Raw genomic sequence first — 18,218 nt, forward strand, 5'->3', positions numbered from 1 at the left:
TTTCTGTATTGAATCTAATTTGCTGTTTGTCGCCACCATACATTACTCTAGTAAAAACTGCAAGACAAAACAGAACTATATCAAATGCTTTTCAGACGAATTTGAGCACCTATTTTAAAAGAAAAAAATCGCAGTGATTATTGACTTACTGGTCAAATAGCTTCAACAGAAAAGAGTTGAGTCTGGTCTGTCATTTTTGCTGCCTCATGTGGTGGGTAAGAAAGGCAGGGAGACAGTAAGCCCAGTAGTTTCCCCAGGCAGATACATTCGTTGCCTTCTTCAAATTACCTTAACATAGCTGATTTTACATTCAAGGTAGTCACTTTACACTTTATCTTTTTGTTTCCGTTAGTTATGCTTCTCTGTAGACAACTTCAGTCCCATGATTCCTATTAAATCTCAGAGATTTAGGTTAAAGCATCATTTGATCCTCAAATTCAAATAGTAAAATAGCCAGTTACTCCTCAGTGATGGCTATGAATTCTTTTTCAGTCAGGATAGTCATTGTAGTAGATCAGAAAGAGGAAGCAAACTCCAATGTCATTTAATTTAATTTCCTTCTTTGCTAATGTGTTTATCCCACAAAATCCCCAGCACCAAAAACCTCATACCCTGGTCTGGTTCTTTCATTTTGTTCCTGAATTGGACACAGCAGAGGGCAGGACCCAGAGCCAAGCATACCACTTTTAATTGCATACATTTAGACTGTCATTTAATGTACACCTAGCAAATTTCCCATGCTGAACTGCTCTCCTTTGAAGGATATCATGTAGAGATTCTCTGAAGAAAACTTCTAGGACATGAGTCGTTAAACTTTGCGTTTATGCAAGTATGTTAGCAAACAGCAATCTCCTTTGCTTCATGTGTGTTAAACAGGCATGTGGGGATAAAAGCAGAAGCATTTTCTTGAAGCCCTGAATAGGATGAGAGCTCTGTGGGCAAGCAATATATGCTGGTCTTTCTCACTAAGACTCAGTAGCCAACAGCAGTGAAAAAAAAGTCAGCAAAGCGACTGAAAGCCATAGCAATTGGTAAACCCAATTGTTTATCCCAAGATCATTCAGCACCAGGTTCTCAACTGCATCAGAATAATTGATTTTCCCTTAAATGTGTGTCTCTGCTTTGTATGGAGCTAAGGCAATGAAGCAATGTAGCCTCTAAGCATTTGAAATGCACAGAAAACCAATATAAAGATTTCAGTATTGTAAACGTAGGGCCTAGAAGAGGTACAATTACTTGAAAAAGATTTCAAAAACAATACTAAGCATTGTCAATTTCTGGAAATAAACACTACTTTCTCTTATCCGTCCATCATATTTATAGCTTTATATGGTTATAGTAAAAATTAATTATTAATGATATGAATGATAAATAAAGAGAGAATCCAGCTACAGTGATTTCCTGAAGTTAACCCTAAAGATTTTCATGGCCCACGTGTTTTCCCCAACCAGAATTCCTAACCTTCTATCTTAGCTCAGGCTACCATAACAAAAACCATAAATTGAGTGTTAAGCAACAGACGTTTATATTTTCACAGTTCTAGAGGCTTGAAGTCCAAGATGAGGTGCCAGCATGGTCAGATTCTGGTAAGGACTTTATTTGTAGCTTGCAAATGGCCATCTCCTTGCTGTGCCCTCTCATGGTCCTTGCCAGGTATATCCCTTAGAGAAAGAGGTAGCTCTCTCTCCCTCTTCCTATAAGGCTGTTAGTCCTATCGGATTAGGACCCCACCCCTATGCCCTCATTGAATCTTAGTTCTATCCCCTAAAAGTCCAGTCCCCAGATAGTCACCTTGAGAGTTAGGGCTTCAACATACAAAATTTAGGTGGATATAATTCAATCCATGGCAACTGTATTTGTAAAAACCAAGCTCCTTTCAGTACAAATGTTTTTAATACCTTTTCCCTAGAGATACCAATAAATGTTTTCTGAAATGAAACTCACATGAATGCATCAGATTAATATCTGAGGTCTCTAAATGGTCTTTTAATATGCTAAATTCATTATAGCGTTCTTTAATCACTGTTACTACCCCTGACACAAACTCCTTACCTACAGGAATACATGTACAAAGCTTTTACTATTTTCTCTTAAGGAGCCTATTTTTTAAAGTTACCCACTGCCCAGTTAAACAGTCAGGTTCAGTCATAATCGGCCATAAGAAAAATAGCAATAGGAGTCTACCTAGTTATTATTGAGGATGTACTTCCAAGCAAACATGACTGTAAAATAAATTCCTGTAAAGTTATCTTACATAAAACAATATACTTCTACATAAAATAGCATATAATATGCCAGAGGGAGAAGAAAAAAGCCCTAAGTCTCAATAAAAAACATTGGGACAGGACACGGGCTCCTTGTGCTGGCCAACCCCATGGCCCACTGGTATATGCGCTCAAGGCTTGTCTTGGCTGTTGCTGTTAGGAGGTGTAGTTCTCCTAGCAATTTTTTGTTCACTGTGGGGTCCTTTCTCTACTTTTAGGCATTAGCCCCTTCCTCCAACACATGAGAATTTCCTTAAGGTCTAGCAGTCTCTTGACTATACATTCACAAGTTCCAAAAAGATAAAAGTGCAAGGTGATAGCTGTATCAGTTACCTAGGTGGGAGGAATCCCGTGTGTTTGTATAGCAAATCGTCACAATGGATAGTTTAAATATCTCACAATTTTGTTTGTCAATTTACCTCAGTAAAGCTGAAATCCATGCCTTTTCTATATGAAAAACCGCATATTACAGGTGTGGAGCTTAGTGATCTCAGCCAGGGAGCCCCACTCGTGCAGAGTATATCCTAAGCTGGAAACTGCCTTTGCTCTGCAGTTTTTTTGTTTTATAAAGTTGATTTCCAGCTCTGCTCATTTGCTTAGTCTCGAACCTCACAGATGATTTTTCTTTAAGAAAGTATCTTGTGGGACATCTGGGTGGGTCAGTGGTTGAGCGTCTGCCTTTGACTCAAGTCAGGATCCCAAGGTCCTGGGATGGAGTCCCACATCGGGCTCCCCGCAGGGAGTCTGCTTCTCCCTCTGCCTGTGTCTCTGGCTCTCTCTCTTTGTCTCTCATGAATAAATAAATAAAATCTGAAAGAAAGAAAAAGAAAGAAATAAAGACAGACAGAAAGCAAGCAAGCGAGTAAGCAGCTTGTGAGTTGGGTCCTTGTTCCGCTTTGGGAAACCTCAGGTGGTTCGGGCCCAGTGCATAGTAAGCAGTCAACAGAGTAAGCATCCCAGAGTCAACAGTCAGTTTCTGAATGCATCACACTTCAACAGTAGGAACACGAGAATCGCTTATGTGGAAACAAGTGCTGGAGGAGGCACAGAGTTTGAACAGCCTGATGGGTGTGAAACAACTAAAGTACCCAGCAGGTAGTCTCAGCATCAGGAAGAAAGAGAGGGGGGGGGAGGAGCAAGATGGCGGAAGAGTAGGGTCTCCAAATCACCTGTCTCCACCAAACTACCTAGAAAACCTTCAAATTATCCTGAAAATCTATGAATTCGGCCTGAGATTTAAAGAGAGACCAGCTGGAATGCTACAGTGAGAAGAGTTCGCGCATCTATCAAGGTAGGAAGACGGGGAAAAAGAAATAAAGGAACAAAGGCCTCCAAGGGGGAGGGGCCCCGCGAGGAGCCGGGCTGAGGCCGGGGCGAGTGTCCCCAGGACAGGAGAGCCCCGTCCCGGAGGAGCAGGAGCTGCACCGACCTTCCCGGGGGAAAGGGGCTCGCGGGGAGTTGGAGCAGGACCCAGGAGGGCGGGGATGCCCTCGGGCTCCCGGGGACAGTAACAGCAACTGCGCGCCCAGGAGAGTGCGCCGAGCTCCCTAAGGGCTGCAGCGCGCACGGCGGGACCCGGCGGGACCCGGCGGGACCCGGAGCAGCTGAAGGGGCTCGGGCGGCGGCTCCGCGGAGGGGGCTGCGCGGCCCCGGGAGCAGCTCGGGGGGCTCGGGCAGAGGAAGAGGCTCCGTGCAGAGGGGGCTGCGCGGTTCCAGGAGCAGCTCGGAGGGGCTCGGGCGGCGGCTCCGCGGAGGGGGCTGCGCGGCCCGGGAGCGCGAATCCAACAGCGCAGGCTCCGGAGCACAGGGCGCCGGGACACAGCCCAGGATCCGGCCTCCCCCGGGACAGGCAGAGGCCGGGAGGGCCCAGGACAGCGAGGACGCTCCTGCCCCAGCTGAGCAGATCAGCGGCCCCGCCCCGGAGCCTCCAGGCCCTGCAGACGGAGTTCCTGCCGGAGCTGAATCCAGGGCTCCAGAGCTGCCCCGCCACTGGGGCTGTTCCTCCTGCGGCCTCACGGGGTAAACAACCCCCACCGAGCCCTGCACCAGGCAGGGGCACAGCAGCTCCCCCAACTGCTAACACCTGAAAATCAGCACAACAGGCCCCTCCCCCAGAACACCAGCTAGACGGACAACTTCCAGGAGAAGCCAAGGGACTTAAAGAACACAGAATCAGAAGATACTCCCCGGTGGTTCTTTTTTTGTTTGTTTTTGTTTTTGTTTTTGTTTTTGTTTTGTTTTGCTTTTTGATTTGTTTTGCTTTTTGATTTGTTTCCTTCCCCCACCCTCTTTTTTTCTCCTTTTTCTTTCTCTTTTTCTTTTTTTTTTTTTGTTTTTTTTTTTTCTTTTTCTTCCCCTTTTTTTTTCTCTTTCTCTTTTCTTTCCTTCTTTCTCTCCTCTCTTTTTCTCTTTTTCCCAATACAACTTGCTTTTGGCCACTCTGCACTGAGCAAAATGACTAGAAGGAAAACCTCACCTCAAAAGAAAGAATCAGAAACAGTCCTCTCTCCCACAGAGTTACAAAATCTGGATTACAATTCAATGTCAGAAAGCCAATTCAGAAGCACTATTATACAGCTACTGGTGGCTCTAGAAAAAAGTATAAAGGACTCAAGAGACTTCATGACTGCAGAATTTAGAGCTAATCAGGCAGAAATTAAAAACCAATTGAATGAGATGCAATCCAAACTAGAAGTCCTAACGACGAGGGTTAACGAGGTGGAAGAACGAGTGAGTGACCTAGAAGACAAGTTGACAGCAAAGAGGGAAACTGAGGAAAAAAGAGACAAACAATTAAAAGACCATGAAGATAGATTAAGGGAAATAAACGACAGCCTGAGGAAGAAAAACCTACGTTTAATTGGGGTTCCCGAGGGCGCCGAAAGGGACAGAGGGCCAGAATATGTATTTGAACAAATTCTAGCTGAAAACTTTCCTAATCTGGGAAGGGAAACAGGCATTCAGATCCAGGAAATAGAGAGATCCCCCCCTAAAATCAATAAAAACCGTTCAACACCTCGACATTTAATTGTGAAGCTTGCAAATTCCAAAGATAAGGAGAAGATCCTTAAAGCAGCAAGAGACAAGAAATCCCTGACTTTTATGGGGAGGAGTATTAGGGTAACAGCAGACCTCTCCACAGAGACCTGGCAGGCCAGAAAGGGCTGGCAGGATATATTCAGGGTCCTAAATGAAAAGAACATGCAACCAAGAATACTTTATCCAGCAAGGCTCTCATTCAAAATGGAAGGAGAGATAAAGAGCTTCCAAGACAGGCAGCAACTAAAAGAATATGTGACCTCCAAACCAGCTCTGCAAGAAATTTTAAGGGGGCCTCTTAAAATTCCCCTTTAAGAAGAAGTTCAGTGGAACAGTCCACAAAAACAAAGACTGAATAGATATCATGATGACACTAAACTCATATCTCTCAATAGTAACTCTGAATGTGAACGGGCTTAATGACCCCATCAAAAGGCGCAGGGTTTCAGACTGGATAAAAAAGCAGGACCCATCTATTTGCTGTCTACAAGAGACTCATTTTAGACAGAAGGACACCTACAGCCTGAAAATAAAAGGTTGGAGAACCATTTACCATTCGAATGGTCCTCAAAAGAAAGCAGGGGTAGCCATCCTTATATCAGATAAACTAAAATTTACCCCAAAGACTGTAGTGAGAGATGAAGAGGGACACTATATCATACTTAAAGGATCTATTCAACAAGAGGACTTAACAATCCTCAATATATATGCTCCAAATGTGGGAGCTGCCAAATATATAAATCAATTATTAACCAAAGTGAAGAAATACTTAGATAATAATACACTTATACTTGGTGACTTCAATCTAGCTCTTTCTATACTCGATAGGTCTTCTAAGCAAAACATCTCCAAAGAAACGAGAGCTTTAAATGATACACTGGACCAGATGGATTTCACAGATATCTACAGAACTTTACATCCAAACTCAACTGAATACACATTCTTCTCAAGCGCACATGGAACTTTCTCCAGAATAGACCACATATTGGGTCACAAATCGGGTCTGAACCGATACCAAAAGATTGGGATTGTCCCCTGCATATTCTCGGACCATAATGCCTTGAAATTAGAACTAAATCACAACAAGAAGTTTGGAAGGACCTCAAACACATGGAGGTTAAGGACCATCCTGCTAAAAGATAAAAGGGTCAACCAGGAAATTAAGGAAGAATTAAAAAGATTCATGGAAACTAATGAGAATGAAGATACAACCGTTCAAAATCTTTGGGATGCAGCAAAAGCAGTCCTAAGGGGGAAATACATCGCAATACAAGCATCCATTCAAAAACTGGAAAGAACTCAAATACAAAAGCTAACCTTACACATAAAGGAGCTAGAGAAAAAACAGCAAATAGATCCTACACCCAAGAGAAGAAGGGAGCTAATAAAGATTCGAGCAGAACTCAACGAAATTGAGACCAGAAGAACTGTGGAACAGATCAACAGAACCAGGAGTTGGTTCTTTGAAAGAATTAATAAGATAGATAAACCATTAGCCAGCCTTATTAAAAAGAAGAGAGAGAAGACTCAAATTAATAAAATCATGAATGAGAAAGGAGAGATCACTACCAACACCAAGGAAATACAAACGATTTTAAAAACCTATTATGAACAGCTATACACCAATAAATTAGGCAATCTAGAAGAAATGGACGCATTCCTGGAAAGCCACAAACTACCAAAACTGGAACAGGAAGAAATAGAAAACCTGAACAGGCCAATAACCAGGGAGGAAATTGAAGCAGTCATCAAAAACCTCCCAAGACACAAGAGTCCAGGGCCAGATGGCTTCCCAGGAGAATTTTATCAAACGTTTAAAGAAGAAACCATACCTATTCTCCTAAAGCTGTTTGGAAAGATAGAAAGAGATGGAGTACTTCCAAATTCGTTCTATGAAGCCAGCATCACCTTAATTCCAAAGCCAGACAAAGACCCCGCCAAAAAGGAGAATTACAGACCAATATCCCTGATGAACATGGATGCAAAAATTCTCAACAAGATACTGGCCAATAGGATCCAACAGTACATTAAGAAAATTATTCACCCTGACCAAGTAGGATTTATCCCTGGGACACAAGGCTGGTTCAACACCCGTAAAACAATCAATGTGATTCATCATATCAGCAAGAGAAAAACCAAGAACCATATGATCCTCTCATTGGATGCAGAGAAAGCATTTGACAAAATACAGCATCCATTCCTGATCAAAACTCTTCAGAGTGTAGGGATAGAGGGAACATTCCTCGACATCTTAAAAGCCATCTATGAAAAGCCCACAGCAAATATCATTCTCAATGGGGAAGCACTGGGAGCCTTTCCCCTAAGATCAGGAACAAGACAGGGATGTCCACTCTCACCACTGCTATTCAACATAGTACTGGAAGTCCTAGCCTCAGCAATCAGACAACAAAAAGACATTAAAGGCATTCAAATTGGCAAAGAAGAAGTCAAACTCTCCCTCTTCGCCGATGACATGATACTCTACATAGAAAACCCAAAAGTCTCCACCCCAAGATTGCTAGAACTCATACAGCAATTCGGTAGCGTGGCAGGATACAAAATCAATGCCCAGAAGTCAGTGGCATTTCTATACACTAACAATGAGACTGAAGAAAGAGAAATTAAGGAGTCAATCCCATTTACAATTGCACCCAAAAGCATAAGATACCTAGGAATAAACCTCACCAAAGATGTAAAGGATCTATACCCTCAAAACTATAGAACACTTCTGAAAGAAATTGAGGAAGACACAAAGAGATGGAAAAATATTCCATGCTCATGGATTGGCAGAATTAATATTGTGAAAATGTCAATGTTACCCAGGGCAATATACACGTTTAATGCAATCCCTATCAAAATACCATGGACTTTCTTCAGAGAGTTAGAACAAATTATTTTAAGATTTGTGTGGAATCAGAAAAGACCCCGAATAGCCAGGGGAATTTTAAAAAAGAAAACCATATCTGGGGGCATCACAATGCCAGATTTCAGGTTGTACTACAAAGCTGTGGTCATCAAGACAGTGTGGTACTGGCACAAAAACAGACACATAGATCAGTGGAACAGAATAGAGAATCCAGAAGTGGACCCTGAACTTTATGGGCAACTAATATTCGATAAAGGAGGAAAGACTATCCATTGGAAGAAAGACAGTCTCTTCAATAAATGGTGCTGGGAAAATTGGACATCCACATGCAGAAGAATGAAACTAGACCACTCTCTTTCACCATACACAAAGATAAACTCAAAATGGATGAAAGATCTAAATGTGAGACAAGATTCCATCAAAATCCTAGAGAAGAACACAGGCAACACCCTTTTTGAACTCGGCCATAGTAACTTCTTGCAAGATACATCCACGAAGGCAAAAGAAACAAAAGCAAAAATGAACTATTGGGACTTCATCAAGATAAGAAGCTTTTGCACAGCAAAGGATACAGTCAACAAAACTCAAAGACAACCTACAGAATGGGAGAAGATATTTGCAAATGACATATCAGATAAAGGGCTAGTTTCCAAGATCTATAAAGAACTTATTAAACTCAACACCAAAGAAACAAACAATCCAATCATGAAATGGGCAAAAGACATGAACAGAAATCTCACAGAAGAAGACATAGACATGGCCAACATGCACATGAGAAAATGCTCTGCATCACTTGCCATCAGGGAAATACAAATCAAAACCACAATGAGATACCACCTCACACCAGTGAGAATGGGAAAAATTAACAAGGCAGGAAACAACAAATGTTGGAGAGGATGTGGAGAAAAGGGAACCCTCTTACACTGTTGGTGGGAATGTGAACTGGTGCAGCCACTGTGGAAAACTGTGTGGAGGTTCCTCAAACAGTTAAAAATATACCTGCCCTACGACCCAGCAATTGCACTGTTGGGGATTTACCCCAAAGATACAAATGCAATGAAACGCTGGGACACCTGCACCCCGATGTTTCTAGCAGCAATGGCCACGATAGCCAAACTGTGGAAGGAGCCTCGGTGTCCAACGAAAGATGAATGGATAAAGAAGATGTGGTTTATGTATACAATGGAATATTACTCAGCTATTAGAAATGACAAATACCCACCATTTGCTTCAACGTGGATGGAACTGGAGGGTATTATGCTGAGTGAAGTAAGTCAGTCGGAGAAGGACAAACATTATATGTTCTCATTCATTTGGGGAATATAAATAATAGTGAAAGGGAAAATAAGGGAAGGGAGAAGAAATGTGTGGGAAATATCAGAAAGGGAGACAGAACATAAAGACTGCTAACTCTGGGAAACGAACTAGGGGTGGTAGAAGGGGAGGAGGGCGGGGGGTGGGAGTGAATGGGTGACGGGCACTGGGTGTTATTCTGTATGTTAGTAAATTGAACACCAATAAAAAAAAAAAATAAATAAAAAAATAAAAAAAAATAAAATAAAATAAAAAAAAAAAAAAAAAAAAAGGAAGAAAGAGAGGGATCCTTCTTTCTTAGATCTACCATACTCGGATGTGTGACATTGAGCAGTGTGCTTAATTTCTCTGGGCCTTAGTTTCCTTATCTGAAAAGTAGGATTAAATTATACCTTTCTAGGGGCACCTGGGTGGCATGGTTGGTTAAGCACCCAACTCTTGGTTTCAGCTCAAGTTGTGATCTCAGGGTCATGAGATTGAGCACTGCCCTGGACTCTTCACTCAGCAGGGAGTCTGCTTGAGGATTCTCTCTCTCTCTCTCTCCCTTTCCCTGTGCCCTTCCCCCCCAAAATAAATAAATTAATGAAAAAAATTCTTATCTATTCATTGTACTGTTTTGTGTAACGCAGGCAATTTGAAATACTCCTGGAGCCCTCTGTGTGACCAAGCTCCATGAGTACCTGCAGCAAAGCAGTGACATTTTTCAGCCTTTCAAGACTAGTGCAGTGTAATGTTTATATTGCTCCTGCTGGCATGGGAATCCTTCCTTTAACTTGAAAAGACAACTCTGACTTAAAAAGGAAAGATGCACAATAAGGAATTAGCTCCTGGATTTTGAAGAGCCTATGTTTCAGTGAATTAATATACCACATACACAAAAAGGATACGTTTTAATGTTCCAGTGAGTATCTGTGCCTTAGAATAGCTAGTGGGAGTCCTCTCCCTGAGGCAAAGGAGCTTGTGAGCAGCACATGGACACTTATCGCTTATGCCTCATGGAGTCCCAATCTCCCAGGACCAGCCACAGATAATGTGGGGTCCACGTGCTGCCCCTGGTGGCTCAGAGACACACACGTGTGATTCCACCACATGCTGCACCCTGTCTTTCCACCAGACCCTGTTGTCCATTTGGTGGACGTTCAAATCAAGAAATCTACATCCCTCAAGGCTGGATGTAAGGCTTGAAGTAGCATCCCAGAGAAAAAAGGTCAGCACTTTGATACACAGCTTCCACAAAATGGAATTTTAATGAGCAGAAGCAAAACCTGATCTCCTTGCTCAGAAAGCAGATGTCTTTGTTCTTTTCATGTTTTAACATTTCACTAGCTCAACATCTCTCCTTTTATTCTGGTAACTCTCCTCTAAGAACTAAGAGAGGCCGTCTGTGCCTCTCTGCACTGTTTTCTCACCTAAGATGTTTAGATTTATGTGTTTTAGGAAACTCTTAGGAGAGGTGTTTTGAGGCACCAAGGTTTGTTGTTCTGGAATTCTTTTTTAGTGGGCAAATGCTCAGATGCAACTGAATGAATCTAATTTGGTTGTGATTGGAGAACATGTGGCTTTGGGTACATGATAATGACATGAACCTGTGCTATACCTCTCATGTTACTGACTCATGGTGGTGGGGAGGGGGCAAAGGAAGAGACACGGAAGCCAGAAAGCTCTGGAAGATTCCTAAGAGTTAAAGCCCAAACCTTTGATGTCTGCTTTTATCCACTTTGAGAAAATATACTTGACTTAGATTCCTAGTTCTAAAAATAAAGCTTTTGTTTCTGCATAGTGCTTGATTGTTAAAACTCAGATTGCAAAGACAAAATTTGGGAAACTTTTCTTCCCCATAAACAGATACATGTGGGCACTTCTGGGCATCGTCCCAGGCTCCTTGAAGTTGCTGGGAGTCCACATGTGTGTGCGCGAGCAGTATAGAATCACCTCCTGAGTGCAATCAGAGGGCAATATGGCATTTTAATGAGCTCTATCAAAGTGTTATTGTATCTAAAGGCCAAAAAAATTTAAGAAACATTTTTTTCTTTCTAACTCTTTTATCTGCTGCCAAAACAGAGTGGAAAGATAGGTATTGAAGCCCTGTCCTCACTCCTCAGGCCAGGCTTCTTCTGTGCTTTGCCTACTCACTCAACTTCTTTCATGATGATGGAGGCATGGTTCCAGAGCAGACTCTCCTGGTTTCCAGTTCTGACCCATCGCCCAGAGAGCAGAAGAAATTTGCTCATACAGCCTCTCCTTATTAACAGCAAAGATGTCTTAGCGGTTATAAAATACTCTTCTCTAATGGCTTGCAAGCTTGCATTGTGCTGACATCCATGTTCTGTTCCTGCTCTAACAGCATTTTGTCATAACAGTGCAAAGGCCTGGGTTTGGGGAGAAAGTTGAGCCTGTCAGAGACTGCACTCTACCATGGATGGGTATTTTCTGCCTAGCCTGAGCCTGAATTAGAAGAACATCACAGATGCACGGTGCATTGGACATGGAGCACATGCATGCATTTAAATCACGTGTATCTTACTTTTTTACTGATGTAATTGTGAAATATGTTCTTTTTGCATTCATAATTAGGGGGTGGAACAGATGGTGAAGGCTTAGTTTAAAATAATCTGTCATTAAAATAACCTAGCCTACTGGTAATTCTTCATTCTAACTGGAGTGAGGTCATAGCAAAAGAGTTTGGGGTGATTTTTTTTTATTTTTTTTTCTCTTCTGCACTGGAATGTGGAAGAAAGAACTGCTAATCTCAGAATGGTTATATACATGAGAATTACCCCAATAAGGGCACCAGAGTAAGATTTCACTCTGTGAGATTTGGCTGCGGTGGAATATGTGGGGGGGGGGGGGAGGAAGCAGAGACAAAACTACTTTGACAAATATAAATCCATTTAGCACAATGCATTAAACATTAGTATACCTTCAATCATGAAGCTATAGTTAGTTTCATACCCTACAAGGAAATAACCTCATCATTTGACAAATTCTGTTAGAGGCCCTCAGCTTTCCGGGTTAAGAAACTGTGCCTTACACTTTATATGTTACACTGATGTCAGGGGATATAAATTATAATTACAGGCATTATTATTCAGAGATGCTGTAGCTCCTGACTCGTGCATCCAAGCCTCCCTCCTGCATGTGTACCTCATAGACTTACCAGGATGTGACAAAGGAAATCTCCTATCAGCCCTGTCAGGATGGCTAAGAACTGGTTTTAGTAATAAGAAAACTGTCTTGATAAATCAGATACTAGCATGCCTTTAAAATGTCTGTTTTACTGTTTCTTCTAAGATTTTGTTCTCCATCTGCTTTGAGGAAAGCAGATAGATTTCAGCATGGCTTTATAATAAATCTTCTCAAGGAGGGACTAGCATTAACATTTGTGTAGGTTCTTTTTCATCTTAATCCAACCTTAGTTAATAATCAGAAAATTCTACATAGTGAGTAAGGAGATGTAATTAACCCTTTGACCCCAGAATCTTAATTGGCGCCTGTTGAAAACAGTGGGCAGTTTAAAAAAAAAATTAAAAAGTAGCCTGCAGTGATTGAAAAAGCTCAGAATGTAGTAGCTTTCTTGATTCAGAATTTTTCAAAATTCCATAGAATTTTCAGATTAATCACATTTAGTTCCCAAGATTAACTGATTGGATGCTTCCTTCCACCTGCCACCTTTTAAGACTAAGACACATACATTAAACCAATATTGGTGCTACTCTTAAAACTTTTCTAAGCAGCAGAATAGAGCTAACTATGGATAGGGACGTCCCTCAGTCAGAAGGCAATAGCTGTGTGAAGAACAACCTTGCCAGTCTGCTGCTGAACCAGGTTCATATCCCATTTCCTTATTTGAAAGGTACTCTCACATCTGAGTTTTGGACATTCGTCTCACACTGTAGATATAATTGGCATGATAAATATAAAGGTAAAAAAAATATGACTAACCAGGTTTTTTTTTTTTTTTTTGGTTTAGTTTTTTGTTTTGTTTTGCATCTGTGATGACAACTAATCTGACTAGTTGTGTTCTTCCCACACCAAATTGGCTGTTATTTTTAATTGAATTGACTGGATGCTTTGTGTCATGTAGACATAGACTCATTTTAATCTCACCAGGAAATTGGAACATGTGTCAGAGCCTCTGCTTTGCCAAACAAAACTGGCCAGTTCTTAGATCACTGCTGCTTAATAGCATCAGATGTTTAGCCTCCAGAAATTTTTTTTTCCTTGCTATGATGCCCAAACATCCTCTACCGTTTTTAGTAAATACATGAGATAGGAACCTAACATTATAAAATCACAGTCCCTTTTAGTGAGAAAATAAAGGATGTGTGTGACTGGCAAATGACCCGCACTAGATGTTTTGGAGAACTACAAAAGAATCTGGTCTAACTCTGATCTTCCAAATGGTAGGAGATATCTCAGACTCTGTCAGACATCTGCGGCATCAGAATCTGCAAATACTCTAATAGCGGCATGACCAGGACTTTTGCAGAAGATAATTTCCATCCCTCTTAGTCATTCTAGCATATGTGACCCAGGAGAAAGAGTACTGAGCTTGGAGGTAGAGCTGCATTTGCTAAGTCTTGGTTGAGCACTTGTTGCTAGATAAAGATAAATAAGACATCGCCCACTGGTTTGAAATTTGGGAGTTGGATAAGCCAGTCAGGACCATACAATGTCATCAACACTTTAACAGTATTATTGGGGTACAGCAGATTTAGTCGTAGCTCTGCCACCAGCCGACTGTATGGTCTAATCCAACCATTCAACATCTCTGTGCCTCCGTTTTCTCACCTGTAAAGGGTTTGGAGTTATAGGAGGTTATATCTATGCCAGTTTCATTGGTCCTTTCTTCTCTCAGCCTTTCAACTGTCATCTGTTCCCATGAAAAGTTCTCCTGTCTCCTCTCTCTCTCTCAAATCTAACAGCAGCATTTTAAGGTTCGAGAAGATGGCTCACACAGTTCTCTATGATTGTATGGCAGGGCAGGGCCATTGGGTTGGGTGGAAAACCTGTCCATGGAGAAGGTTCATAAGGGAGGGGGGAGCTATCAGAAGATGTCTTATGTGAGGTAAAGACATGTTGAAATAAGATCCTTCCCAAACTTCTACAAACTCTGTGCCACACCCCAAGCTTGGAGGATTGGCTCTCACCAGGCTCCCGAGTGGGTGTCAGTGTTATCAAAGCGAAGGAGTCCACTGAACAGCCTTTTTTCCCCTGTCCCATAGCTGATTCCAGGAGAGAGATATGGAGCAAGGTGACAAGGTGACCTCTTATGGGAGGGACTTGTGGACTCTCCTGTCATCTCACTTCCTGGCTCTCTCCTAACAGTGGGATTTTGTCATCTGAACAAACCGTTCAAAATCAAGTGCTGATATTTAAGTCATAGGCCTCGTCTTAGTATAGTTTCGCTTCAGAAAAGCTGAAAAGCTGATATTAATTTAATATCAATCAGAGAAACTTTGTTTTTAATGGAGTCAGTATTGTCATTAATTCTGACTATCAGAGTTTGAACCCAAACTCCGTCACTAACTAGAGTCAGGCATGTCACCTACCTTCACTAAGCTTCAATTTCCTTGTATATAAAATGTAAATAATAACATAAGTATTTCAGTTGATACTTGTGAAAATTACAAGATAACACGTGTAAGCTGCCTAGCACATGTTGCTTAATAAATGGACGATGTCCTGACCGGAAGCTTGTCTATCATGTAATTTGTAATGTAATCGTGTAATGTGACTTTTGAAGTGTTTTCGCAACCCACCTAATCAGAGGAGGTTGGGTGCTACTCACAGTCTCTGACCAGTAAGATTCTGAAAATGGGTCAGGAAGCATGGAATCCAAATGTTATGCTACACACACACACACACACACACACATTCCCCTCCGTGTACCTACATACATATAATATGAAAATATGTATATTTCACATATACGTTTAGGGCTCCAAAAAAAGGTTCAGTATTTTAGGCAACTGAAATGATTGCTGAGATTTGAGACCGTCCATTTTTCTACCTGAATTTTACATGTTACTTCCACCTTTCCATGTGTAAAAATTATGTCGTTAATTTAGTGTTGCCGCATACCTTGTTCCCAGTTTGGGTTTCCTGTTTTTTCCAAATTCGCAGCCTTTGTAAAAACCACTAATCTTTGAAACTTCTTTTCCCATACAAGCATTACTTTGCCACCTACCTAGTTAAAGATAAATAAATAAAGCAAAACAAAAGACAAGGAGGATTGAGGGTATAAAATGCACTTGAATTGCAAGAATTTAAAACAAATGTACTTACTCTCCCTTTGAGTGGTATATTGCAGTTGGAGCCCATGATGATTTACACAGATCGTCAAACTGACAATGCAACCCTCCATTTGGAAAGTAGACAAAGGTGTCAGGAGTCACAGATGATGCGTAGCTTCCTTCTCTCCCCACCCCCTTTCTTTTGTTTCCATTTCAGGAACTGTAATAGAATCTAGATCTATCACAATAAAACTTAAGCAGAGTTTTGCAAAAAAGGATTACAGTTTTGTAAGGTTTCAGCCTATAATCATTCACCCATAATGTATTGACTTTTCCTGTTTGTTCTACCACAATAGGCAGTGGTACTGAGAAGGGTATAATCCTTTATTAATTAGCAAATTATTGATGTCCACAGTAGCTCAAGTGGTGATTTTACTTGCTCTTCATATACGGACCTTTTTTTTTCTCTTGTTTCATTATAATTTCCATTTCTGTTCAGCTCTTTAATGGAGAATCTGACTGATTTAATCTTTTAAACTACTGAATTCAAAAAAAATAAATAAAGGCAACAGCTCATAAAATCACCACAACCCAATTTTGTACATGAATATAATGTATCTTGATCAAAATGACAGAGACATAAGGAAGGCCTCGAAATAAAGGAAAGCTTGTAGTCTTCATTCAGACCTTGAGATTGTTCCCATACAGGGCAATGGTGAAATATCTTAGGATGTTTGTTAGATGTGAAGAAAAAAGGGGTCTTAAATTCAGTAGGTGTTGCTTTGTGTCACCTGCCCTATTAATTAAATCTCCATCACATGTTTTTTTAACTTAAATATATATTTTTTTTCTGCAGTCCCTGGATGGCTTTGTATTTGCACTAAATCAAGAAGGAAAATTTTTGTACATTTCCGAAACCGTCTCCATCTACCTAGGCCTCTCACAAGTAAGTACAACAATTTAGATTCTTGACGGTGATTGTGAAGGCTCCTTCTGCCTCGTACTTTGCCTTCTTCAACGGATATTCTGCTTAGCATGAAGTATCAAATTTATTCTTTAATGGCCCCTACCTGGCTCTTCTCGCAAAGTCAGTGAGAAAATTCTGTCCGTTCAGAATGTTCGGAATCAACCTGTGCTCAAAAACTTTAGTTCCCCCCTTCCCCACCCCACAAGGATCATTATTAATTTATTGAGAACAAATGAAGTTTCTTCCCTCAGTTGTTTTGAACTTTGAAACCTCTGTGCCCGGTAGGAGAGGGACACACTAATAGTGCTTCCCTTGTGTCCTATTACTGGATGTTTATAGAGTACCCTGCATTATCCTGGGACCTGACACAATGACAGGGAGTCATTTGGAGTCAAGAAATGCTGAAAGAGACCATTAAAATGTGTTGCAGGGAGGGTTCCAGCAAGGATATATTTTGCTGCCTTTGCAAATGCTTCCTAACACTGAAAGACAATTTCATAAAATAAGATCGCCTTTCATGATGTGCGGTTTAATTTCTCGCACGTGTCTGTCCGAGGTTGAAAGAAAAGAAGACAGGAGGCAGCTGGGGCAGGGGACAAAATCCTAGAGGTCAGTTCTTGATATCCTCCTTGGAACACACAAATTTTACTTAGGTTCAGATCCCGGGACACAGGCGGCATCTCTAGAATGCCAGCATCCCCTGAAGAAAAGTTTGCAATTCCACTAATTATCCAGATGTGGGCTTTTTTATTTTCTGTAAAAATACTGAGCATCTGGATATTTGTGCCCACACAGGTGATTGGTGGAGTTTGACCCTTTTCATCTGTTGGTTTGGCATGAGGAATACACAGCCTCGGTGGGAGGGATTTTGTGTGTATGTGATGAGCTGCCAAGTTGGATAATCTACTTCTCATTCAGTTGCCCCTTGGAGCTAAAGATAGAGATAAGATTTGTCTCTCTCTCTTCTTCAGCAAGACCCACCCCAGACTCATTGCTTCTGAAAGTTGGCACCACTCTAAGGAGGCATCCAGCACGGCTGGAACATTTTGGCTGTTAGTGAGTTTGCTGGGTAATAGCTAAATCAAGAACGACATTGGGAAATAATAAAGAAAGATAGTTGGCATCTGAGGAGGGTTGGAGGAGGAGGAGAAATGCTGCCAAATTTGATTATTTACTGTTGAGAATCCAAGCGAGGGTCCATTAACGCTTCCTTGAAGAACATGCAAGCTATTGGCTATAGTTTATAGAGTAATTCTGTTTTATGTGGGTTTTAGCAAACCAAATTCTACAAACCAGGCTATTGTTAACTCACTATTAGCATTCTCGCATCTTATTGAAATCTCTGGTTTCATAATAGCCTTTAGTAGGCTTTAAGCCTTGTCTTAATCTGTTTGGGACCTAGTTTTGAGAATCTCCAGTTTTGAGATGGGTGTGCCACTATGTTCCTTCAAACTGTACAGAACTGGAAAGACCACTGTTTGTTGTTCTGCAGTGCCCATATTCATCTGTTTTATGCAGAGTACCCAACAAAG

The 18,218-nt window shown here is 41.3% G+C and overlaps 1 protein-coding gene across 6 annotated transcripts in view; it reads left to right on the forward strand.

The window, feature by feature from the left end:
• NPAS3 (neuronal PAS domain protein 3) overlaps positions 1-18,218 on the forward strand; it is an 853,690-nt gene that overhangs the window by 599,652 nt on the left and 235,820 nt on the right. For all 6 annotated transcript variants that reach the window (XM_049113038.1, XM_049113041.1, XM_035719983.2 and 3 more), the window contains one exon: positions 16,576-16,665. In XM_049113038.1, the coding sequence (XP_048968995.1) occupies positions 16,576-16,665 (90 nt within the window). The remainder of the gene's footprint in view (positions 1-16,575; positions 16,666-18,218) is intronic.

Source organism: Canis lupus, chromosome 8 (genome assembly GCF_003254725.2).
Source record: "Canis lupus dingo isolate Sandy chromosome 8, ASM325472v2, whole genome shotgun sequence".
In the NCBI taxonomy this organism is placed as follows: Eukaryota; Metazoa; Chordata; class Mammalia; order Carnivora; family Canidae; genus Canis; species Canis lupus.